The sequence below is a fragment of the Panthera onca genome, chromosome A1 (genome assembly GCF_046562875.1).
Source record: "Panthera onca isolate mPanOnc1 chromosome A1, mPanOnc1 haplotype 2, whole genome shotgun sequence".
Taxonomy (NCBI): domain Eukaryota; kingdom Metazoa; phylum Chordata; class Mammalia; order Carnivora; family Felidae; genus Panthera; species Panthera onca.
In genome coordinates this window covers 60,916,149-60,941,443 of record NC_138339.1, presented here as the reverse complement: position 1 = coordinate 60,941,443, position 25,295 = coordinate 60,916,149, and the positions used below count along the sequence as shown (strand labels likewise).

Here is a 25,295-nt window from a genome sequence, read left to right as displayed (position 1 = left end):
CATCAAGAGAGGTCTGATGGGTATAAATGGGAACAATATTGTCTGGTCTACAAACAAGGAAGAGGGAGCTGGAGATAGTGAGATTATTCAAGTGATGGAATTATGGCTGAACCAAGGTTGACAACCGTGTTATAAGTCCCATTTTAGGGTCTTTTCTTTATCTATTTTGTAAAGTAGTATTTGAATATTTTGTCATAGCACATATTTGAGTATGTACAGAAGCATTACATTCTTTGAAAAATTGAGATAATATTATACATACGATTTTAAAAGATGAATTTTTATATCTTAATACTTTTGTATGATCTTAAACGGCCATCTGTTATCCCATTACATGTATTTCCTGGAATCCACTGAACATATCTGTTATTAGTAGATATTAGGGTTTTCACATGTGGGGGATCATTCACCACTTGATTTTCAGCACCTAGAACACCTAATAAGCCCTCAAATATATGTTGAGCAAATGCACGACTGAATGAATGAAGACTGAATGTCAGAGGGAAATTTGCAGGGCTGGGGTGAGACCTGGAGATGCTATTACTCTAGGCACTGGGCTTGGCACGCAGAAGCTCAGGGAATGGGATGTTACAGGATGCTATGTCCAAGCTTCAGCTGAGATACCAAAATACAGTAGATACCAAAGTGAGTTTTGAGACAGACCTGTGGGTATTTCACTGGCTAGACACCACATGTGGCTCTAAAAGTGTCAGGCAGTGAAGACTCAGACATTATTTGTGATTTGTTAAGAGATGGCTGCACTTGCCATCGTCCCCTTCTGTGCTTTTATTAGTAGGCAAAATAGATTGTGGCCAGTGTGATCCTATTGTAATCTCCCTTCTCTCTTCTGGATGATGTCTGGATGTTGTCTGCAATTCTACCATTCCAACTTTTAGCTTTTTTTTTTTTAATGTTTATTTATTTTTGAGACAGAGCGCGAGCTGGGGAGGGGCAGAGAGAAAGGGAAACACAGAATCCAAAACAGGCTCCAGGATCTGAGCTACCAGCACAGAGCCCGATGCAGGGCTCGAACCCACAAACCATGAGATCATGACCCGAGCCGAAGTCGGACGCTCAACCGACTGAGCCACCCAGGTGCCCCTCCAACTTTTAGCTTTAATTTGTGACTATTAACCTGTGAAATGTGAGTTCTCCTAGGAAGAGTAACTCTACACAAAAATCATTTGCATTCCCTTTGGAATGTGCACTGAATACGTGTGACCCAGTGACAATAAATGAATCTGCTTAATCCTTTCTTGAGTACCTGGGGGCAGGGCAGGGTGGGGCAATGGGGTAGGTCAAAGGTGACCAGGAATCTCTCTGTTAGCCCCAAGGCAGATCCCTCCTCATTCAGACAGTTTCATTCTCCAGACGGGGCTGTTTACTGTGTAATTAGATGCCTTCATTGCTCATCCTTCGTGACCCTGGCCTCAGCTCACTTACCTCTTTGTTTATGTATCCATCTTTATTGATGTCATACAAATTAAATGTCCACCTTAGCTTCTCATGGACGGTTCCTCTCAGTAAAATCGACAGAGCAGTTACAAAGTCCTGACAAATGAAAGAGGCATTAATGACATTAACCACCAAGCCATGGGGTGGGAGGAAGCTCTGTCTTTGGGTCAGACTCTATGACTGCTTTTATATAGTGGTATCTCCCATGTCCTCCCCTGAAGGACATGGCCAAGCTCAGCGAAAGTGCCCCCCTTCCATTCCCTACCCTGCCCCATTTTGGGGGGACAGAGCGTCCTTGAGGAAGAAAGTATGTGCTGACATCTCCAGACACAGGTAAACACAGCCTCCTGTGGCACTGCCCTATCCCACGGCTGCAGTTAGCCTCAGAAAGGCAGTATAGTCTACCACCGGAGTTCAAATCCCTGTTACCACTTCCTAGCTGTTTGACCTTGGAAAAAACACTCAATTTCTCTTTGCCTCACCGTCCTCTTCTGTAAACTGGTAATAAATAATAGAACACTACCTTGTGGGTTACTATGAGGATTAAATGAGTTAATACATGCAAAGCATTAGTACAGAGTCTGTCTCGTGGTAAGCTCGGTGTGAACGTGAGCTGTTACACTCTTTTCATTAGTCCCTCTGAGGCCCTGAGTTCCCAGAGGGGTGGGGCAGCTGCTGTTTCTCTATCTTCAGGAAATGTTTGTTAAATGGATGACGGACTGAAGCATCTGAGGACCCGACTGTCCCATCAATAGCACACAGTTTAGAAGAGGAGATGGTGGGGACCCCGGGACTCTGAGACAAGCATACCTCGAACTTCACGGAGCCTGTCTGGGTGGTGTCGAAGGCGTGGAAGAGGTAATGGGCATACATGCTGGCATCTGAAAGGCACAGAAGGAAAGGCAGGTGACAGGAGCCGGGGCTTCACAGAGGGAAGGGAGAACGCTTGGAAACAATAAGGAAGAGAAGAGGGTGCTGCTGGGGTGATGGAAAGGAGGAAAGGCAGTGTGGGCAAGCCCACTGTGTAAACAGGGACCCATGTGGCTGTCCTGGATTTTAGGTGGAAAGTTCTCAGGACAAAGACAGGCCCTCACCCTACATCTAGCCATCCCCGGAGGAAGACCCTCCTGCTGGTTCACATGGGTAATTCTTGGTGGGTGAGTGACGTGGCAACTGTGGGAAGAAGGCGCCCTTCTGAGTGATGTGCAGTGGTGCCATGGAGTGAGTACTCACTAGGGAGCAGACAGACCTGGGCTTGGCTAGCAGCTCTCTCCCTATGTAGCTGTGTGAACAGGCATCTAGCAGAACCTCTCTGAGCTCCTCTTTCCTGTCTCTGTACAAAGGGATGTAGCAAAACCTATCTCTTGGAATTTTTGAAAAAGTATGTTGAACTTTTCACGTAGTCACATCATCTTAACCATCACCATGCCTGCCAAATGGTCAAAACTCAATAAACTGTGGCTCAACAGAATTCAACAGCAGTGTCTGGGGTCTTCATGGGGTGAAGCTGCTCCCCACCTTGCAGAGGGGCCCTGTATGGGGTCCCACACCTAGGAGGGCCCCATCTGTGCCGAAGAGGCCCATGAGAGACAGAGCTCAAGAAATGTTTGGGACACTTGGATCCATTTCATCAGGACCCAGGGAAGGGATCCTGCAGGAGATAGCTCCTGGGGGCAGACAGTGAAGTGGCACGTGACTCATAGAAGCCTTGGGAAAGAACCATTGATGTCTTAGGCCCATGGAGGCAGAGCAACTTCCTTCAGGAGTCAGGCACGGCAACAGAGTGTCTGTGGGCCTGGCACACTCACTAACCTGGACTTCTATGCACAGCTTTATGTTCCCTACATCTTTTTGGATTCATTTATTTCTACAGTCTCTGGTATTGAAATTATTTTTCAAAGTTTCACCTTGCCCTCAGCTGTTGTAAGGAAAAGAATGGAGAGTGTGTAGCAAAATGGTGGAACCAACATGGCGGAGCTTTACATCAGACACTTATGGGATAGAACCCTGCCCTGCTACTTACTGGCTGCGTTATCTTGATCTTGATCTTGAGTGAATTGCTAACTTTTCTGAGATGTTGTTGCCCATCTGGGATATGATACAGTACCTGCTTTCTAGAGCTGATATGAGACTTTATGATATTGCTTTATTAATCTCTTCTCCTCTCTTGGAGAGGATCCATTTCAGAGCTCTTTTCTGCTAAAACTTTAGCTAATTCCATGTCTTGTAATAAGGGAGGGGAATCTTACTCTGAGTTGTCCCTGCTGTTGAGGAGGAGACAGATAACGAGAAACATGAACCTGGAGGAAGAAAGGCTGCTCACCAGAGAAGGAGTTGGGAAGGATCTTTTCAAGATCAGACTCACCTCCATGAGGGAAAAACTGAGCGTAGATCTGCTTGAATGTTTCTTCATTGACCACACCGCTGGGACACTCCTGCATGAAGGGGAGAGAGTCAGTGGGAGGGAGGGCTGACTGGCCCCGAAGGAGGAGACTGGGTCCAGCCTTGGGGTTTAGGATTCCTCATCATCCCTGATGAACAGCGACTGGGCAAACACCTGTACACTTCTGTGCCTCCAGGTGAGTGGCCAGGAGATAGCCCTGCCTTAAGAATGAAGCTGCCTTGCAAAATGATGAGACATCATCAGAGAATTGGCATTGTGAGGTAGAAACAGCTTGGGATTTGGGCCTAGGAAGGTCTGGGTTTGGATCCTGGCTCAGCCTCTTCTAGGCTTTGCAACTTTGGGTGAATTAGTGTCTGATCCTCAATGTCCTTACATGTAAAATGGGGCTAACAGTACCTTCTGACAAGGCTGTCATGAGGTTTAATATATGAAATAATACGGCAAATTAATACATGGGCATTCAGGCTTACACATCAGTCTCTATGAGCTCAGTTAGCACAGACCTAAATCTCATCAGTTCTGGGCACCGACAATATTGACAGTGTGAATGGGTCACACTAAGGCTAGAAGTTGGGCCAAGGTGAATTCTCCAAGGTTGTGCCTGCCATGTTGTGAAGTTCCTAGGCTATTGGCCAGTTTCCCATCTGTGGAGATAGCCTCCTTCTTGCCTGAAGTCTTTCTTTCTAGCCAGGTGATCTTGCTCTCATGTCTTTATAGAACTGGCCTTTCTTTTACAACTACACATATGGAAAACTCTCTGATGGGCCCTGTTGACATTTGGAAGAGCTTTGCTCCAGATGGGAAATCCTGCCTGGGCCTTCAGATGCCCTGTGGGCCTTACATTTTTGAAGCCTCGATAAAGAACTTGCAGCTCCCTCTTGGTGAAATTGGTCTGGGCCTCCAGCTGCTCCAGTCCCTCAGGCCGATGGCAAACCATGGTCATCTCCAGCTCATCTTCAATCTTATCTGGAACCAGAGGAGATGGCATTGGAGTGGCTGACTTCAGTAGCCACTTGTCAGACCACAGTCTGGGCTGTCAAAAGAGTAGTGTTATGACCTGGGATAAGGGATTCGGGGCTGGGGTCACACTGCAGATGATCCTTCTGCCTTGACCACCCCCCGACCCCAACCCAGTCACTTCTGTCTCACACTCAGTCCAGTCATTACCCCAGGGGTGTCAGGCACTACTCAGGGAGGGAGCTTCAGGCTGGAGATGAACACGTTCCAAGTGGAGATGAAGGCAGGAGTGCTAAAAATAAGTCTATAATGAAAACTTTCCCTTTCTTTCAAAATAACTTCTTTGCACATTCAATTTGCTGCCCACTGAACCATGTGAATATTCTAGAGACACAAGTAAGTGAGTGGAATGATTAACAGCTTTCAAACAGCAAAGGGAAACAACTCTATTAAAAATGTAGAGCAAACTCTTACCATTTGGTACGAATAGATGAAGGCTAACCCAATTTGGCAAAAAGTTCCAATTATGGCATGTTAAATATTAATTTAAGAGTACGAGTGTATTTTACAGTGTTGTTTTGTAATGTCTACTAGACATTCTTAAATAATAGGCAAGTGACTTAAATGGGAACTACTTGATATAAATCAAAGCTTCTGAAGCGTTTGAGGGGTTCCAAAAACAGTTGTCTGAAGTAGCAGTTTGTTCCTCCAATAAGAATGACAATGTAATATAATTTTTCACCAGTTATTGAAAAAAGGGTCAGTCAAAGCAAGAAATCTGCCCATCTCCTACTGAAGGGCCACAAACTGAATAAGCGGAGGTTTCCACACTTTACCATCAGAGCAGGATAAATGAGTGTTTTCCTCTGGGTCCTGCCAGACGCTTTCTATAAATTTATTCCAATCAAGAATCAATTGTCGACTAACCTTCGCTGCCCACAGCTGTCGTGCAGACATTAGCAAATCCATGTACTGAACATGTACTGGGCCGGCAAGAATAGTGATGAGATGGGCAAGCTGCTGGGAACGCCACACTCCACATCACATCCCATGACCACAGAGGGTGGGGGGCAGGCTGTGTTTCTGAGAGAACAGGGTGAGCAAGTGCTTTCCACTGAGTATATCTGTCTAGTCAGTGCCAAGCTCTTGCTATCAGATTTTCTCTTCAATTGTCACTTTTCCTTTTGAGACTGTGATCTTAATACAAAAGGAAACTCTCCAAATGGGTTTGCGTCTTGGACATCTTCCCTAAGGAAATGGATGTTTGGGGAAGGTGCCAGGGAGAGGCAGAAGAACTTGGTGATAATTGCCAGTGGTTGTCTTTCTTGTGTGCTGGGCAACTGGTATCACCTTATCCTCTTGGGAGTAGGGCAGATTATTTAATATAAATAAGATACTCTGTTTATACAACATAGCTGCAAGTGACCGATTTCTTTTTAATTCTTACAGAGCCTTTAATTATTGTTTTGTTTGTAGCTAACAAGTGGCAATTACCTTAACATTGCAGCATTTCTATGTAAATCAAAGGGCTGATCCACCCCTCCAACGCCCCCCCCCACGTAAATTTAATTCAGAATACTTGCCTATATTTTTAGCTCATTTTAAAATAGAAATAAAATTATTGGTTTGAATCTCCCAGTGTTAGATTTAATAGCAATTTTATTTTGGAAAACACACAGATATTTAAAAGTGTGAAGAGAGGTGAACTATTAAAATGGAAACAAGGAAGGCAGAAATGTATTTTTTGGAAGAAATGATGTATTTTTGCAGGCATATAGTATACCATTCTCACTTTAACTTATCCAGAAGCTGAAAAGACTTCTTTTGAAAGATTGTCTTGTTTCTATTAATCTTCCTGTGACTGAATTCTTCACAAGATCAGGGAAGTCTGTTTGCGGGAGTCTGTGAGAATCTCTCTGATTCATAAGCTGCACTTACTTACCATCTCCTCTATTATAAATGCACTAAGTAGTTACTGAAATAGCAAATATTAAGCCCACTTCATTAAGGGAGAACTAGACTTTATCAATAAATGATTTGTTTGCTGTCTGGGCAGAGGGATCAATTTCCGTATTGGATTCCATAATATCTGAATATTGGGATGATGATTGCCAAGCTTTGGTTTGGTTTTGCTTCTCATCACCCTTTAATTGTCAGGCTGTGGTAACATCAGTCACTGAAGGAAATTCATGTCTTTGGGGCTCAAGATGCTGGGAAGTAGCCTGCGTGTCTTCAACCAGTGGTTCTCAATTTTTTGTTTTAATGTATTTCATAGTAAGAGCTACAATTAACAGCACATTCCAGGATGCACATACATATAAACAAAGATTTTATGACATATTTTGAAGCAAAAATTTCCTTAAACACTTTTCCCTATTGATGTGAGATGTACTCTGTTCTCAATTTTAATCTATTTCTTTGTAAAATTGTGTTAACCTTCATGTGTCATGACCTGTGAATGGAAAACACTGAGTTGTCTACACTTGTGGCAACCTTCTAGAAGGGCTCACATCTCAGCATTCCTCTCCCTCATACCTGCTCTCCCTTCCCCTCCTTCATCTAGTTCCAGCCACTATAAATATATTCTGAAGAAATTTCTGAAGGGGCTGCTAAGGTTTTCACATTCCTCCTGTTGCACTGACCCCCCTCTCTCAGGGAGTCCCTGGGTGCTGCCCAGGTGGTCCCTCCCAGTAAAGGAAGGAGGGAGGCCCAGCTCTCGGGTTGGAGGAGGAGGAAACAGAACTAACAGGTGGGGAGCCTCTTTGACAGTTTCTTCTGTTAAGAGTCTGCAAGGTGAAATGTTGCTTGATATTATTTTTGTTATTGAAAGTAATGGTGAGTCAGTTACTAAGTCAGATTGAGTTTGGATGATAGACATTAAAATTAACCTAGAAATTTAGTACTATGGTGGTAACTACATAACAAGAATTAGAATACCTTCTGTTGGTAAAATACTGTTAATCTGTAAAATGTTTTCATGCCTGTTGTCCCACTACAACCTTGTGTGTGGTGGGGAGCGAGTATTAGAAAAATGGGTGTCTTAACAGACAAGGAGATTGTCTAACCGTGAGTATCTTAAACACTGATGAATTGCCTATTACTGCGGGTAAAGCAAGATAGAAAAAATCAACGGGAGGGGATTTACAGCAGGAAATTCCCAGACTGAAAGAGAAGTTGGAGAAGATGATTCAGATTAAGTGGTCTTTATTGTTTTGAGGTCACGGACTCTTCTGAGTGTGGGATAAAAGCTTTAGACTCTCAGAAAAAGAAAATGCACCTAATTATGGCATTTTTCTGTACTTTCAGTTAGGTCTTGGATATTTTAAACACGTGGAGACATGTTAAGTGCTTCTAGCACAGGAGATCTCTTCCAAGCTCTGTCACTAAATGGCTTTGCCTAAGACAGAATGGGACCTAGAATCGAGCCAGTCCCGGGTCTCTTTTATAGATCTGGCTTCCATGTGCCCCTACAATGGCTTCCCTTTCCCTTAAGCACAAACTGCAAATTTGTTTGTGACCAATGTGACAAAGTTTGCAATATTAGGAGCTATGCTCCTAACAAGCTCTGTACAGGTCACACCTTTAGGTTATGAGTTGTAAGAGGACCCAAGCCTTTAGTCTCCTCCCTAGTGAATCTCCTCTGTTAGTTCTGTGACCATGACCACGGCCAAGGCCAAAAACCATGGCCATGATGACTTCCTTCTCCCTACACTAGAAAATAGTCTCTTCATCGTGGGGTCTCTGGGTTGGACTTGATAATCACCTATCTGTTTTCAAGGTTACAAAATGGTGGCCCTTGACATAGAATGCAGCCCCCAAATAGGTCTTGTTTTGTTTATAAAATGTGATGGTTTTTTTTGTTTGTTTGTTTTTGTTTTTGGAATTAACTGCCACTATTGAAAGATGAGAGATCGACAAATTCGGATATTTTATTTCTCTTGGAAAATGGGATTATCTAACAACTTTTAGTCTCAAATTCTCACAAGGAAATAGTTTATGAAAGCTGAGCGGTGGCTGTTCCCTCTGAGCAGCCAGAGCCTCTAGTGCTCCACCTATACGCCTGTGGCTCACTTCACTCATTTATGCTACCTTCCTGGCCCCACAGGCATTTGACTTTTCCCTTCCTGATCTCTGCCCGCTTACCGCCCACCTACCTACCTTTTTTCTTACCTCACTCACCACCCAGTCAACCACCTTTTCTCTCCTTACTACTTATTTAAACACATTCCACTTTGTTTCACAAAGGGCTTAAAATTGATTATAGGAAGTAAATATAATAAATTTAAAAGAGATAAAGTAACAAGAAAAACTGCCTCAGAAAATGTTGATTTGATTAAGAGGTCAAGGCCATGGGGAAAAAGACAACTTAGAAATACAGGTCATTTATTCCAAGCAGTGACCAAGCTTGAGTCACAGACTGGCTCTGAGCTTTTCCATATTATCTTGTTGCCCATTAGAGAAAAACATATCCGTTTCTTATTAGGAGCAAACCTCTTCCTATAACTTGTCTCTAAAAGAAAGTTTCCGGCTGTTTCTATATAGGTGGTGTTTGCTAACAAGGGGCAAAGAAAGTTGGTGAATGAGTAGACTAATTACAAAATCTATTTGATTAAGAAACTCTTCTTTCGGAGGCACTTGGGTGGCTTAGTCGGTTGGGCGTCCGACTTTGGCTCAGGTCATGATCTTGTGGTTCATGGGTTCAAGCCCCTGCGTTGGGCTCTGTGCTGCTGGCTTGGAGCCTGGAGCCTGCTTCGGATTCTGTGTCTCCCTCTTTCTCTGCCCCTCCCCTGCTCACACTGTCTCTCTCTGTCTCTCTCTCAAAAAAAAATAATAAATAAATAATAATAATAAACGTTAAAAAAAGAAGCTCTTCTTTTGAAAGTAATATGACCAAAGTAGTCAAGTTAGTTTAAACTTTTTTACCTCTCTGATACTGGTAATACCACCAGGCGATGTCTAGGAAAAAGTAAGAAAACATTTTACCAAATCCATTCATCGAAAAGACAAAGCATACTTTTATTTTCCATGGAGATTCCACTCGGAGGGTGTCCAGGTCACCATCCAGCTCGACATATGCAAAGAGATCTTGTAGCAGAGCTGGTGCTGACCTTTTCCTTATCCTTTTCCCCAGGTGGGAGCAGGCAAGAGTAATGGGTCACCTCGCAGTGCCCACGGCTCCCAGCAGGGGGCTCATTGAGCATGCCCGCAGCCATGCAGCCATGCAGCCCGAAGAGTGATGGGATGGCATGGGGCAGAGGATGCACGGATGTGGATGGGTCCTTGAAAATACCTGCATGTTTGGTTGTAAAGTGGCTTATATGATACCCTTCACAACAGAGGCCCCATGGTCCCCCTCTGCTACCTTGTCATTTGAAGCTGCACATTTTGTAGGATTCCATATTTGCTCACTCAACAATCATCAGTGACATACCTACATATTTCAGTGAATGAAACGACTCTGTTCCCTGCTCTCCTGGAGCTTACAGTCTACAAGCCTATGCTTCTCTTTTCCCTTTAGGAGCTTGATAAGTAACACCGATGCAGGGGAAAACAAGGGGGGGGGGGGGCTGTGGAAAAAACTAATTAGCACATTAGAACTTGTGAGCAGAGTGGAGGCAGGTGAAGTCCCCTGTTGTGCTGAATACGAAACATAAGACGGATTATCAGACCTGGAAACTCCTTCATGGCACCATAGAGTTGGCTGGGTCCAGGTCCCAGAGAGTAGAAAGTGGGGGTCTTGTTGCTCTCCTGCAGGCCTTTGGGGTTGATTTGGGGGGTCAACTTGGTTTACCTCTGTAGGCTATTATTTGAACTTCCTCCTGTCCTTCCATCACTCCTGACCAAGAGTGTGTGAGCCAGTCCAGCTATCACTTTAAGTGTGTTTTGGTCACTCCCCACCCATAACCCCAGACAGCAGGGGCTCATTTTCTGCTGTGGTGGTATAGGGGCGCCTAGGTGGCTCAGTCAGTTAAGCATCCAACTTCAGCTCAGGTCATGATCTCACGGTTTGTGAGTTTGAGCCCCGCATTGGGCTCTGTGCTGACAGCTCAGAGCCTGGAGCTTGCTTTGGATTCTGTGCCTCCTTCTCTCTCAACCCCTCCCCTGTTCTCTCTCTCTCTCTCTCTCTCTCTGTCCCCCTCAGTGCTCTCTCTCTCTCAAAAATAAAATAAAACATTAAAAAAAATTTAAGTGGTGGTATAGGTGGATATCCATCCTCTGGTAAATATTTCTGCTCTTGACCTGGTCCTGATCTGAATCCCATGGGAGAAACTTATTTTGCCAGATTTAGTTGCCCTCTGTTATCACTCTGATTAATAGCATTTGCACTTATTTACCATTTCTAATAGACTTTATTTTTAAGGCAGTTTTAAGTTGACAGAAAAATTACGTAGAAAATACAAAGTTCACATGCACATCACCTCACGGCTTCCCCTATCATTAACATCTTGCACTAGTATGGTATATATGTTACAACTGATGAACCAAGATTAAAATATTTTTAGCTAAAGTCCATAGTTTACATTAGAGTGCATTCTTTGTGTGGTGCAGTTCTGTGGGTTTTGACAAATGTATAATGTCACGTATCTGCCACTACAGAATCCTCCAGAATAGTTTCACAGCCTTAAGAATACTTACATAGCATTTTTGTAGTGGTATGTCTACAAATAAGGGTTCACCGTCTCTGCCATGCCAAGGATGGGATTGGGAGAGAGATGAAAAGACAGACTGTTCATATGGAGCTGTCCGACTAGTGGTGAGACATGCACAGAGACCAGGATTACAAACTCAAATGCCAGTAGTAGTTGGTAAGTAATTTAAATGAGTCAGGTGCTGGGTGTACAACCTGAGTGGCAGGGACTGAGAACTGGTGAGTCATTACCCCATGAAAGGGAAACAGCTCTTACACAGCCAGTCATTGTTATATAGAATTTAGGTTCACAGAGCCCAGATTTTTAGTTTTTCTTAAGAGCTGCTACAGTTAAGATTGTTTGTGTCCTGACTCTTAGCTGTTATCAATGACTTTAACATTGGAAACATACAGCATGGGCCAAATATGATATTCCCATTTGTAGGATGCTATGGATTGCTGGCCTGGAACCCTTCGCTGGCAAATCATGCCAAGGCCAAGTAGTGGCATGGCAGTGTGGACATGGCTGAGGCATTGGGAGCCAAGAGGAGGAAGCTCTTCATGAATAACCCCTGGATGGCAGGAAATTGAAAGGGGTGGCAGGGATGGCTCCAAGGGGAGCTGGTAATTTATTTGAGTCTTCAAGAAGGAAGGGAAAAAGGGAATATCTATCATATGCGATGATACAGAAGCCAAAAGGCCAGGGTGAGCTCTCCTCTAGTACAGCTGACTTCTTACTGAGAACAACTGGAAAAGGAGTATTAAAGAAATAAACCAATTAAAAAAATTTTAAAAATTACCATGGTAACAACAACAAAAAGACACCTAAAGACTGGGCAGGGGGTGGGGGAACAGGAAAAAATACCTTAACACATGTGTTTGAAGGCACTGGAGAGCTACCAATTTATCCTATCTTTAGAAGCAATGATTCTGGAGGGAAGAAAAACTCATTAAGGTGAGCCTGACAGTCAGTGCTGCTTTTCATCTCACAGGGTATGCTGATTTATAAGTGGCATGGGTTCTGAGCTTGAGAAACTGAGCAAAAGGGTCTGCTAAGGGGAAAGAATATAAGCAGAACTTTCAGCAATCTGGGAAGACAAAAATGGGATCAGTCCTACGAAGACATTCAGGGCTCGAGGGGCCAAGACCGGAGGGGCCACAGAGGAGGGGAGCACAGACATAATGTTATCAACCTGAGCTATCATAAGTGACTGAGGTCAATGGAAACTAAGCAAAAACCACAGCCCAAAGGTTGCAGAGCTAAATGGAGCTCTTGGCAGGCTCACAGGGTTATGGGTTAGCGGTTAGATTCAGGGTCTTCTAGGAGGTAGGTTCCTGGTGAACATTCAGGCTTTCAGTTTGACCCCTAAAGGACTGTGTTCCAGGAGCAAGGCATATTAGAAGTAGATCAGGCCTCTCAAAGATTGAAATCCAGCCTCGAAACAACTCAATCCCTATTTGGATTAAGTTTATTTGCTCCTGCTCAGTTACCTTGCAGAAGTTGAAGGTTCAGCCAGATAGTGTTCACATTTTGTATTCTAATGTTCACCACTCATTGCAAATTTGCCAGGCATATTAAGATAGGACCAAGAGAAAAAGACAGAATACAGTAATAGAGTCATAGTGATCTAAATATTGGCTTTATCAACTGTGGGCCTTAAAATAATGGTGAATATGCTCAAGAAAATAAATAAAAAGATGGAGATTCCACCAGAGACTTGGAGAACTGGGATATATATATATATATATATATATATATATAGTCCTAGAATTAAAAAATATATTATCCAAGATTAACAACTAAATAGATCAATTTAACGGCTGGTTGGGCACAGATGAAGAGAGAATGATTTGGTGGATAGGTCAATAGAAAAATATAGACTTATACACAGAGAGAGAAATACGAAAAATACAGAGAAGACCATAAGAGACATATTGGACTCGAAGAAAAGTTCTTTTATATGTATATATGTATATATACATATATATATATGTGTATATATATATATACACACACATATAGTTTTTTTTTGAGAGAGAGAGAGGCAGAGTGTGTGCAGAGGAGGGGCAAAGAGAGAGGGAAACATAGAATCCTAAGCAGGCTCCAGGCTCTGAGCTGTTAGCACAGAGCCCGAAGCGGGGCTCAAACTCACGAACCATGAGATATGACCTGGGCTGAAGTCAGATGCTTAACCGACTGAGCCACCCAGGCACCCCTCATAAAAGTTCTAACATATGTGTAACTGGAGTTCCCAATGGGGAGGAGGTAAAAAATGCTGTTGAGGCAATATCTGAAGTGACAATTGATCATTTAAAAAAACCAATTAAATATATCAAGCCACAGATGTCAAGCCACAGATTCTGGAAGCATAAACCCAAGCAGAGAAACTCATAGGAAACCACACCAAGGCACATCACAATAAAACTGTTGAAATGCAAAGATAAACAGAAAATCTTTAATACAAGAAAGCCATCTTCAGATAAAAACCAAGCCCTAGCTCGATGCTTATTAATTAGGACACAGAAAAAGTAGAAATGAAAGTACAACATGCAAACACATGTCAAGAAAAACTGGCTTGGCTATTTTAACACTAGAGGAAGTAGACTTTAAGGCAAGAAGCTTTGCTAGAGAGAAAGGGAGTTTGCATAATGAAGGTGCCATCCACTAGGAAGATACAACAATTTCAAATTAGTATGCACAAATAATATAGTTTCCAAATACAAAGCAAAGGCTGACAGAGAAAAGAAGAACTAGCAAATTCACAGTCATAATTGGAGATTTCAAAACCCTTCTCTCAGCAACTGATAAAAAAAAATCGATGAGGGTATAGAGGATATGAGCAATGCAATTAACAAATGTGTCTCCATTGATAGGAGTGGAGCTCTTTATCCAACCGCCATAGATACCGCACATTCCTTTCAAGGGCTCAGAGAACATTTACCAAAATTGACCACTTCCTGAGTAATAAAGCCAATCTCAACAAAGTTTGAAGAAATGAAATTGTTCAGAATGTTTTCTATCCATGTGGAATTAAACAAGAAATCAAGAGAAGAAGAAAAAAAGAGGAAATCTCCAAATGTTTGGAAACCAAGCAACATGGTTCGAATTCGTAATAACCCATGTATGGAGGAAGAAACCTCATGGAAATTAGAAAGCATTTGGAATCAAATGATAATGAAAATATAACATATCAAAACTGTGGGACGCTGTGAAAACTGAACCCAGAGGGAAATTTAAAGAGCATGACATACTTGAGCTGCAAATAATTTAGGTGACAGTGTGCATAAAATTGAATGCCTAAAATTGAATGCTGTGCTGCCTCTTGAAATCATATTTCTAGTGCTTCTAGTGGTTCATTTTCAGCGTTGCCTAAACTATGTTGGTTACATTAAAGACTACATTAGAGATGGCATGCTGGCATTTGAAACTGTGATCTTTTCTCTCCCCTTAAACATGGTCAATTGATTTATTCTGGGTGAGACTAACACCATTTTTTTTTGATTGACAATTTACCCCATTATTATTAGCGATGAAGATCCTTGGTGGTGCCTGTATGGACCGGGGTGGGGGGCGCAGGGGGCTGGCGGGGGGGACAAGTTCTATCTGGTCCTCAAGTGTAATCCTGGAGGCTGAGGGCTGAGATTCTTACAGCAGGGGCTTGGAGGTGAGTCATAAGCTCACTCAGACACACACAGCACACACAACTCGTCAGCTCTGAATTTTATAAACTTAACGATGAGTCCCGGGAGTGCTGAGCTGAGCTTTGATAAAGATTTTCTGAGTGTTCCAGACATTTTTTTCAGTCTTCTTGCTTCAATAAAACTCAAATCATGTTTTGCTCCAAGCGTTTGTTCTCTTAATCTTGAAACCCTCCTGCCCCTTTTAAGCGAAATTGAATTTATACATTTCTCATTCATTTACACCTTAGTCCTGAAAATCTTCTGAAAAAAAAAAAAGAGTCCCTCAAAGAAAATCTTTGAGTATTGCTTGTTCCATTTGATGGGAGATTTTCCAGGTCAAATGACTTGAAAATTCTTCCGCATATAGCATATTTCGGTTCTCTGACCTTTCTCCCAAAAGGAGGGTGTTTTTGAACATGGCCTTCAGATCAGCACATTGGGTGGGTGCGTGGGTGGGTGTGTGGGAAGGTGAGTGTCAGATGTACCTCGGAAGCTGGTGGTAGTAGAGATTAGGTGTCAGAAATATAATGTAATTATTAAAAGTCCACAAAGCCATTATGCAGACATAAATCACAATTCTGTTGGTTGTGTGACAGCATAACATTTGCACATTTTCCACTGAGATTGAAAAAAACAAAGAAACTTCTGGGAAATAAGTGGGTCATTTAGATCCCAGAGTTGGCAGAAAGGAGCCCTAAGTGGTACTTCAGGACAGGGAGCAAGGCCACATACGTTAGGGACTCTTGTGTCTCCTCACCTCCAAACAACATTTCATTCCAGCTAAGGCTGTGGCCAGGCTGCAGGGTAGAAATGTCAGGGTCACTGCAGTGTCTCAGCTGCAGGTGGAAATCTCTCGATGATGTTTTAAGTGGACCTCTGTGTCTGTAAAAAGTGTCCCAGGATGAAACTGGATGGTGTACTTAGGTGGCACCAGCAGTCCTCACAGCTCTAGGAGCAATTAGTCACACAAGGCCCAAATCCTGCCACCAGCTAGCAGTCAGGAGGCAGTGGGGAACCTCCCGCCATTTCTCCTTTGGTCTCGGGGGACCCTGCCCTGAAGTTCCAGCACATGGAGATGGCCAGTTCATGAGTGGTGGCTGCCCTGAGTTGGGGGGTGGGGGGCATGTTGCCCAGGATAAGTGAGTCTCGAATATTTCTGCACGAGATAAGAAGAGCACGTAGGTAGGATTTTGTTACTGCTCTTTTCCACGGGGAAAGGGCACTGCTAGTTTTAAGTTGGAAATACGAAGGTGCCGAGAGGGGTCAAAAAAATTACTCAAAGGAAAAGTAAGATTGCTGTGTGACTAGGACTTCTGTTAGGTTGGGCATAGAATCTTCTCATCAGTGGAAATTCCCTGGATCAAGGTCAGGCTAAGGTGTGAAAATCTTGTCTTTTAGCCTGTGTTTTGAAGGGTGGTTCATTGCTATCCAGCTAACTTAACAACTTACCAGGTGATAGTTTCCAGGCAGAGGGCTTGCCCTGGTGGGCTGGTAAGTGTTTAACAACTGGCATTTGGGGATGGGGGAAAAGCCTGATTGATACCATTTTCCAATTTCTTTGGTGTAAATATTCCCATCAGGCTGTCAACTGAAGTCACAGGATGTGGATTTGGGAAGTGCAGTGCACAATCCGTGGGTATGAGCCAGCTCCATCATATTACTGCTGCTACGTTGGCATATGTTTAACTATCCCAAATTAGTGTGCTAAGGGCCTGAAAAACAATGCATAAAGCAGGCTCAGCTCCAGTAGTCTAACCAAATAAACCTTTTCTTTGTTGCTATCGTGAAAATAAGGTTCTGTACCTCATATAGAATAATCACAAGCAGGGAAATAATGGAGATTGGCCTGGTAAGCTTTTGCTGGAATTCAGTATTAATGTATCCTCATATTAAGTGCCTGTCTTGGTGAGCTCAGAGAGCATGGTAATAGTTTTAGGATTGATCTAATCATCTCACTGTCCCTAGGAGGTATAAGGTTATTAGGCTAATTCCAGCTATAATCATACCCACCTTGTAGTTGTGAATCTAAATGAGATAAGATATGTAAAGGGCTCTATGCACACAGTAGGTCCTCAAAAAATGTTTTTCTCATCTAATAGTGTGTTATGTCTGTGATTTTAAGGGTGATTCTCAAAGGCAGAATCCAGTAATCAAGTCTGTAGATACTCTGTAGGCCACAATTATGCCTTTTCTGATGGATCTAGTTAATTGTGCTTTTCTTTAATACAGGAAGATTTGTTTGTTCTGTGATTGACTCTGTCAGAAAGGCACTCAGTTGCCAGCTCAGGTTGGACATTAACTGATTAAAGTGAGTATTATCATTCTATATTAACCGCAATGGACAGAAGCAAACACAAGATGCTGGCTGAAAGAGCATCGAGCACCTCGGGCTGCAGATTGTCAGGGAACAGGGCAGAGCATCAGTGAGCGGTAGACACCAGAAACACAGGGCCCAGAGTGTAAAGTCTATGGATACAATAACTGACCGTCACGGAGAAAATTTCCTGCCTCTTCTCCCCTAGAGTTACTACGTGACTCCATGTCCTCTGCCCTTAATAATCCAGACGGTCAAAATGTGTATTGTTTTGGTCCATTTCTTAGCTGGAGAAGTCTATTGGACGTTACCCTCGCACATCCACTGCCAAATGCAGGGAGTGCAGCCAGTTCATCGGAGCGCGGATGTCTGCCTGCCCGGAGGCAGGGAGAAGATGGCAAGGTGTCATCTGTGGGACTCAGCTCAGAAGCCTCTTAACTGTGCACTTAATAAATGAAGCCTTGGCAGACATACCTTGAATTATTAATGGCGTTATTCAGCTTTGATTGTTTCCTTCTTTTGGGGAAAGGTTATTCACTCAAATGCCTTTGATTAGACTATACAATACATCACAATTGGGCATATTTTATGTGCGACTTTATGGTGATAATAGTTCTGTCTCATTTAGAAGCAAATCAGACATTATGAACTTCGTGATTTATTAATGTATTGATTTCTATAAATGTCAGCGCATCTCACATCCCGTCAGAGAGCCCGAGAGCAATCAGTGGAGAGCCAATAAAAATGTAAAATGAAACCATCATAAAAAAAAAAAAAAGGAAATACGGCCTGTTTCAAAGCCCTGCTGCCTCTCTGAATTGTTTCAGGATCCAGATCATTACCATGAAGGCATCTCCCCCACCCCTGAGGAAACAGCCTACACAAAGCTGTCAGGGGAAGCTCTGGCCTGTTTGTTCTGCGTTGTGTCAAATAAGAAAACAAGAGGCAAAGAATCAGACCTAGAGGGGCCTCTGGACCCAGTGCCCAGGCTCTTCATCCTGGAGGATGCAGGAGGATAAGGGGGTCCCTTTCCATCAGCTTTGCCCCATTACAACCTACCAGCTTCCTCCTGAGGGATCTTCAGGGTAAAGTCTAGATTCCCCAGCACAATTCTGCACAACCACCCTGCATGGGTCTTCTGCAACAGGCGCAGTCCCCTGTCTCTGCCAGAGTGTGTCATCAGCTGATCTCGATCTCAGCCACCCTTTAAACCTGCCTCGAGAGCCATCTCCTCTGGGCAGCTCTCGCAGACCACCGCAGGGAAAGCTCTCTCTGTCCAAACTCCTGAAGTGCCTACTGTCTCTAACCGTCCCCCAGCAGGTATCAGAATCTACCTTTGGGTGTCACAGAGGTCAGTTACGGGAGTGAGGTGGGGTAGGATAGGGTAGGGGTGGAGAGACTGTGTCTTGTGCCTGTTTTTGTTCTGTTTTTATTTTTGGTACCTCACTTTTATGATGTCTAGAGCCACTCTGCACACAGTAGGCGCTAAGCGCTCATTATTTGCTCTAAGTGTGTAGAATTACGAGAAACTAAATAGGATATAATGTTGAATCCTGAGAAAGCTGCCAAGAGAGTATCTAGAAAGTATTTGGCTAATTTAGTGGCTAATTCTGTCGTCTGACAGTTTAGTTTAGAAATCCCAATCTGGCAGCCCACGGGGTACAGTTGTTGTTTCACTTCTTTTAAATGTGAGTTTTGACAACATTTATTGTACATAAAATATGGGGTTTTGGCTTCTCTTTAGAAATTGGAATTTATGTCTGTGTGGGCCTGCATTACCACATTATCACATGGCAACAATTGGCTGGAGCTGAGGAGCGGCTGCTCGCTTCAGACACGGCACACACTCGCTAGTAAACCACAGTCCCCACTAGTCCATATTACATCCCCAGAACTAAGACCGAGGGGCAGTCCTCCAATATCACTCATTCACATTACCTGCCTCTATGAGCCCAGTTTAACCACCCCTTTCCCTACCCCATATCATATTTTTCCAAGTGACTGTTGTGTATTTTGTGATAATCTAGAAACATGACAATTTCATTTTTTGGGTCCCAAGCAGCATGGAGCAAAAAGGGATGCCCTGTGATTAGAGAGGACCTCTGTACAGATTCAGGCTGTGTGAACTTCTGGTTCAGTGCATTTCAGCCTTCGATTCTAATAAGCCACTTTTCACATCACACAGCTCCTATGAAATAAGTGTTATATTGTTCCCATTTTACAGAGGAGAAAACTGAGGTGCAGAGAGGAAAGAGAACATATTAATTTTCCCATTTGAAGAAATGGAATCAAGAGTTCTTATGAGACCTCCCTGAAATCACAAAGATGGTGGGCAGAAGAGCAAACACTGATCTCATCATCTGATTAACACTCAGATGCTTTCTGGCCTAAGGGACCATCCCATGGGTCTCCCCTGGCCTCACTCCTGTTTCTTCGTGGTTGTTGCTCTGTCTCAGCAAGACAGGGACCAAATTCCTCTGCCCAAGCTTCTCACACTTGTGCGCTTGAGAATTTGCGGTCCCAGTGGGCAGGAGGGCAGACACCAAATGGTTTCAAGGGTCCCTCCCCCAGCTCCTCCCTTGCCTCGAGCTCTTTGCCATCCTTTTAGCATTTCCAATCTTGTTTCCCCTTTCTGAGAACGAAAGCAACCTTTGCTCTGGGTGACAGGCTGTGTAAGTCACAGGGCATATAAGTTACAAAGAGATGCTCTTATCCTGCCCTCTGACTTCACAGATATGGCTGCTGGGGCCCAGAGAGCAAAGTGGACTTATCCAAGGTCACACACTGGATTCCTGACAGAGCAGGATTAAACTCAGGTTGGTCTTCTTTTCATAGCACCATTCACTCATTCAACAAATAATCACAGAGCACCTACTGAAGGCGAGCCACTCTTGTAGGCACTGGGGGTCGGTGCATAGAGCAGTGAACAGAGGTGGTGATGTGTCTCCTGTCAATGAAAACAAAGCAGGGTTCCAGGACTAGAGAGAAATGGGTCACGGGGGTCATCATTTTATACACAATGGTTGGGGAAGGTGGCAGCCAAATTCAGCATCAGCGAGAGGGGAATGATGATGGTGAGCTTTGCAGTCAGAACAGTCAGACTTGAATCCCAGCTCTGCAGCTCAGCAGCTGGTGAGTGTGACCAAGTCATTTCCAGCCTACAGGACTCAGTGCTCTCAGTGGTACAATGGGCTCAGCAGCACCCACCTCCCCACCTGTTAGGATCAAGGAACCACTTCAGAGTGGATGCCTGTCATATTGAAGGCATTCAATAAAGTCCCCTCCTCACTCGTTGGGGAGAGCTGGGGCTCAGTTTCCTAATGGGTGTCTCTGTTCGGCTGAGCAGCTTGCAACCTATGGAGAGCCCACAAAATAACTCTTAGTAGTCAGGGTGGCCGGCTGGAAAACTTGTATAGTTTTAAGAGGATAAATGATCCAGGATTAATTATCTGAGTTAGTTTATGAATATGTTAGTGGGTCACAGGGCTCTGAAGCTTTTTAATCTGAGGGGTGGTGGGTGGCAACCACTAAGCCTAGAGTGATGCTTTGCTGGAATTTTCCGGATTGGAGCTCTGGCTTGGAATTCCTAGCTCTTCTAACTACTTTGCCGAGAGACAGCAGTATTTCTCCTCACATGAATCCCAAAGTGCCTTACCAGAAAGCTTCAGTTGGATCATAGGAATCTTTGAAAATTAAATCTCACATTTGAGAAACCCAAACAGCTTCCAGTCATGCCTCTCTGTGAAGCCTTCCCCGACCTCCCTACCTGCATCTCAAATCCTGAAACACCTTGTCTATAATGATCACTTCTGTAGGATTATGGGATGAGGGAACTGGGCAAGGAGGCATACTTTCCTTTTCACCTTATCGCTCATTACTGTTTGAAATATTTTTAAAGCTATGTGTACGGATTGTTTTGATAATTTCAATGTTACAATTAAAATCATGATATTTCAGGTGGGATAATGTAAGTAGATGCTATTTGTTTCATTGTGAAGATGGTCCTAGCAAGTCTGGTCTAGTGCATTTGGTGTTCAGTTGTGTGTGTTGTGATTTTTGTGGAATAACACCTTTTTTTCAAACAAAACATAATCATTTGGTGATGACTAGTGCTGTCACCAACTATTTCTGGTTCTCTTCCTTACAGGCACATGTTGGGATGCATTTCCAGCCCCTTTGAAGTTAGGCATGATCATGTGGCTAGTGCTGGCCAATCAGATGAGAACAGGAGTGCTGCTTGTGTCCTTGCCTGTGGGCAGATATCAAGTAAGTACTTTCTGAATTACAGTTGAGGGAAGTGCTACGGAGGGATGCCTTGTGGACTTAAACAGGTAACCACGGGGGTCCTCTGTGGCAGTCCAGATGCTGAGCCAAGAACAAGAAGGGGATGGCCAGGTGCAGTGAGGGAGGGAGCGGTCTCTCCAAGGACTCCAGGATGGGAAGGAGTGAGCCTGCTCCAGGGCAAGAGAGAGGGTGAGGTTGTGTCTGGAGGCAGGGACCCCATGAGCAAGGGACAGGGGAATGAGAGGCAGACATGGACCGTATGGTGCTGGGTCCTGGGGTCACGTTAACAGTTTTAGTGGCGTCAAACAGCAAAGCAAGTAGAGTACAGAAGGCTTTCCTTTTTGAGAAGCCAGTGGAGAGTTACGAGTTATAGCATTAATCACCCAATGAGAGCTGATATTAAGAGAATAGAGATGTCTTTGGCCCCTCCCGACTTGTGGGGACTTCATGGAGAATGGCTTTGCAGGGTCAGTTCTCTGCCTGATGGCTTTGCGTCCTTCCTCTCCTTGCTGGCTCATTGCAATGGAGAGCCTCCATTAATCAAATAGGCCCAAGACCTTAGGCTCGGTCCCAGCTTTCTGCAAATGAGTGACAGAGAAGAAAGCCTGTTTCTCCCTATGGGTTAATAAAATCCACAATGTGAGATATTTGAAGTTTCTGTTGGAATGCCAAGCAACCTGGTAATTGCTGTTTAGAACGCCAAAGGTGAGTCAGGCTTGGCTGGAGACCTGACTCCAGGGCATCAGGAATATTATAAAGCTGGAGAAAATCTCCCAGGACTAAAACTTCTAGCTAATCTGCAACTTACTCCTTTATTCTTACTTCAGTTAGCCCATACCTTGTTGGGGGGGGGGGGGGTTGGGGAGGACAGGTTCAGTTGTCATTGAAAGGGAGAGATTAAATATGCAAAAAAGGGGGCAGCTTGGGTGGCTCAGTCACTTGAGTCTCCGACTCTTGGTTATGGCTCAGGTCATGATCTCATGGCTCATGGGTTTGAGCCCTGTGTTGGGCTCACCACTGACGGTGCGAAGCCTGCTTGGGGTTCTCTCTGGCCCTCCCCTGCTATCTCTCTCTCTCAAACTAAATAAATAAACTTAAAGCAATATTTAAAAATATGCAAAAAAGGTATAATAATAATTAAAGAAAAAGACGAGGGAGATAGGAAACAATAGGGGCCAGGATTAAGGATATAGGTAATTCCATACGCATTTCAAATTATTTCTCAGAAATATTCCCAGAAGTGGAAAAAAACAGGTTTTGTAAAACAGGAAATTATCTATCAATCTATCATCTATCTATCTATCTATCTCTAAGCTATCATACATAAAAACTTTTAGCGGTTATCACTGAGGGTTGGGGCTATGGATGGCTGTTATATTCTTTGTGCTCATGTGTATTTTCTAAACTTTCTGCAACGAGTAGGTACAGATCTCTAATAAGAAGAAATCCAAAAGGTTATTTTTTAAATCGATTTAAAGAGCAGATGGGGAGTGCCTCAGAAGCCCTGGGACTGGGGGGTGGGTGGAGCCCAGAGCCCAGGGCCTTTTCCCTGAGGAGAAGCCCAGGCAGCCAGGCAGGTGACGGTGGAGTGCCTCCGGCTTGTAGCCTTGGCAACAGGTCAAGTTTACCAAACCCAGTTTCAACACTGGAAAATGGTGGGAACGATCCTTACTTGGCAGGGCTCTTGTGAGACTCAAATGAGGTAATGAGAGTGGAAGTGCAGCTGGCAGGGAGTCTACGGTGTTAAGGGGGTTGGACAGGATGCCCTCCATTCTGGTAGAGGCATTTCTGAGACACTGGGGGGCAAGGGTAGGGTTGCGGGGGACAGGGAGGGGGAGGGGCCAGTCTTCCACGGATCAGAACGGTAGCGGACATTTTAGAAGCATTTCCTGGGTACTGGGCCCGCATCTAGTGCGTCTTGTACATTATCTCGCAGAACCTCCCCAAACCCTGTGAGCTCCATCCACCCTGCTTCCCCCTTGAAGAAGCTGGGAGACTTAGAGATGTGCCGTGTCCTGCCCAAGGCCACAAGTGAGTAAATGGCAGACACGGGCTCAAATCCAGGTCTGCTTTGTAGTAAAACCCACGTTCTTGGCTGCTGTGTTATATCATATCAGCTTATAACCACAGCAAACTGGATTAAAATGCCAATTCTGCCAGTCGGATGTGATCCTACCCATGTCTCCTGGTCCTCATGAGGACCCAGTGTGAAAAACACATGTGTCAGACCTGTGCCTGGCGCCCAGCACTCCTTGTCACTGGGGGTCCCCTCGTTCCCTCATTTGGGTCCCCAAGAGGACATTCCCACAGCACTTGGGTCTTTTGAGGAAGCGTCTCAAAACGACGCTGCTGAAAAAGCAATTTTTTTGCTGTGGCTGTGTGGATAGATTTTTAATATTTAATTAGGAAGACCTTCTGCTTGGAGAGAGGGCAGGACTTGTTATTAAATCCCCGCTGCTTGGTCTCCCTCACTTGCCCGTGGGATTATTCATTCATTTCCAGTCACACAATTTAATATTGCAACAGCTAATGGGGAGATGTTGATAATTTGTAAAACTGGTTGGTCCCAAGGCCACTGGAGAAGCTCCTCGCCTGGGCCTGATTCCGGGGGCTACGGCAGATTCTCGGGAGATGAGGGGGCCGCTGAGCTTCCTGTTCATTATCTGCAACATTCATGAGTGTCTTCTGAGGTACCATGTGGGGGGCCACGAGGACTAGAAAGACCTTCACCACACAGTTTTGTCTTTGAGGAGTTACGACCCTGGGACACCTGAACGTATCACAGGGTTTTGTGTTAAAATGTGTACTTGGGATTTGTTTTAATCAGGTACAGTAAGACATGCAGAAAGGGACCATCACAAGGGAAGAAGTTTACACTCAGATCCCTACAAACAGGAGGCATGGCATGCGAGGCCACACAGGGAAGCACCAGGGGCAGTCAGGAGGCAGAGAGGGATGAGGGGACAACATGGCCCAGAGCCTCGATTGGGGTTTTCGTGGGAAAGAACGGGTGAGGCAGGGTAGGTATGCTGAGTAAGTTTAGGACTGGAAGTTGGAATGATCTTGGCCATCTCTAGGCGGTAGGGGTGTCCCTAGCTGTCTGGTACCCGGCCCTGTGGTGATTTAGAGCAGAGGGAATACTGCCTAGGTGTGTGAGAGCTAGAGAAGAGAGATGGTTGGGTATGGGCTCCGGATTGCTGGGTTTGTGTACCCAAGGTCCACTTGCAGGGGAGTCATTGCTATCCCTAGGAATTAGCCAGCCTGGGGAAGAGAGGTCTCTCCAAGATCAAAGCCCAGATGCCAGAGTATCAAGAAAACGGAAAATAAAAAAAATACAGCCGGTAGAGTTTGGTTTTGCAGTTAGGTGTGAGTTCCAAACGCCTACTTTGAGGGGCGACTGTGTAGCTCAGTCAGTTAAGTGTCTGCCTTCGGCTCAGGTCATGATCTTGCAGTTCGTGGGTTTGAGCTCTGCTTTGGGCTCTGCACGGACAGCTCAGAGCCTGGAGCCTGCTTCAGATTCTGTGTGTCTCTCTCTCTGCCCCTCCCCCACTTGTGTTGTCTCTCTCTCTCTC

General features: G+C 44.4%; 1 protein-coding gene across 5 annotated transcripts in view; it reads right to left on the bottom strand.

The window, feature by feature from the left end:
• KCNIP1 (potassium voltage-gated channel interacting protein 1) overlaps positions 1 to 25,295 on the bottom strand; it is a 342,985-nt gene that overhangs the window by 9,273 nt on the left and 308,417 nt on the right. For 4 of the 5 annotated variants that reach the window (XM_060635008.3, XM_060635010.2, XM_060635011.2 and 1 more), the window contains exons 2-5: positions 4,701 to 4,825; positions 3,821 to 3,890; positions 2,266 to 2,336; positions 1,444 to 1,551 (exon numbers count right to left, since the gene is read on the bottom strand). In XM_060635008.3, the coding sequence (XP_060490991.1) occupies positions 1,444 to 1,551; positions 2,266 to 2,336; positions 3,821 to 3,890; positions 4,701 to 4,825 (374 nt within the window). Of the gene's footprint in view, positions 1 to 1,443; positions 1,552 to 2,265; positions 2,337 to 3,820; positions 3,891 to 4,700; positions 4,826 to 9,739; positions 9,773 to 25,295 lie in introns of all 5 variants that reach the window. The other variant, XM_060635009.2, reaches the window with a different exon arrangement.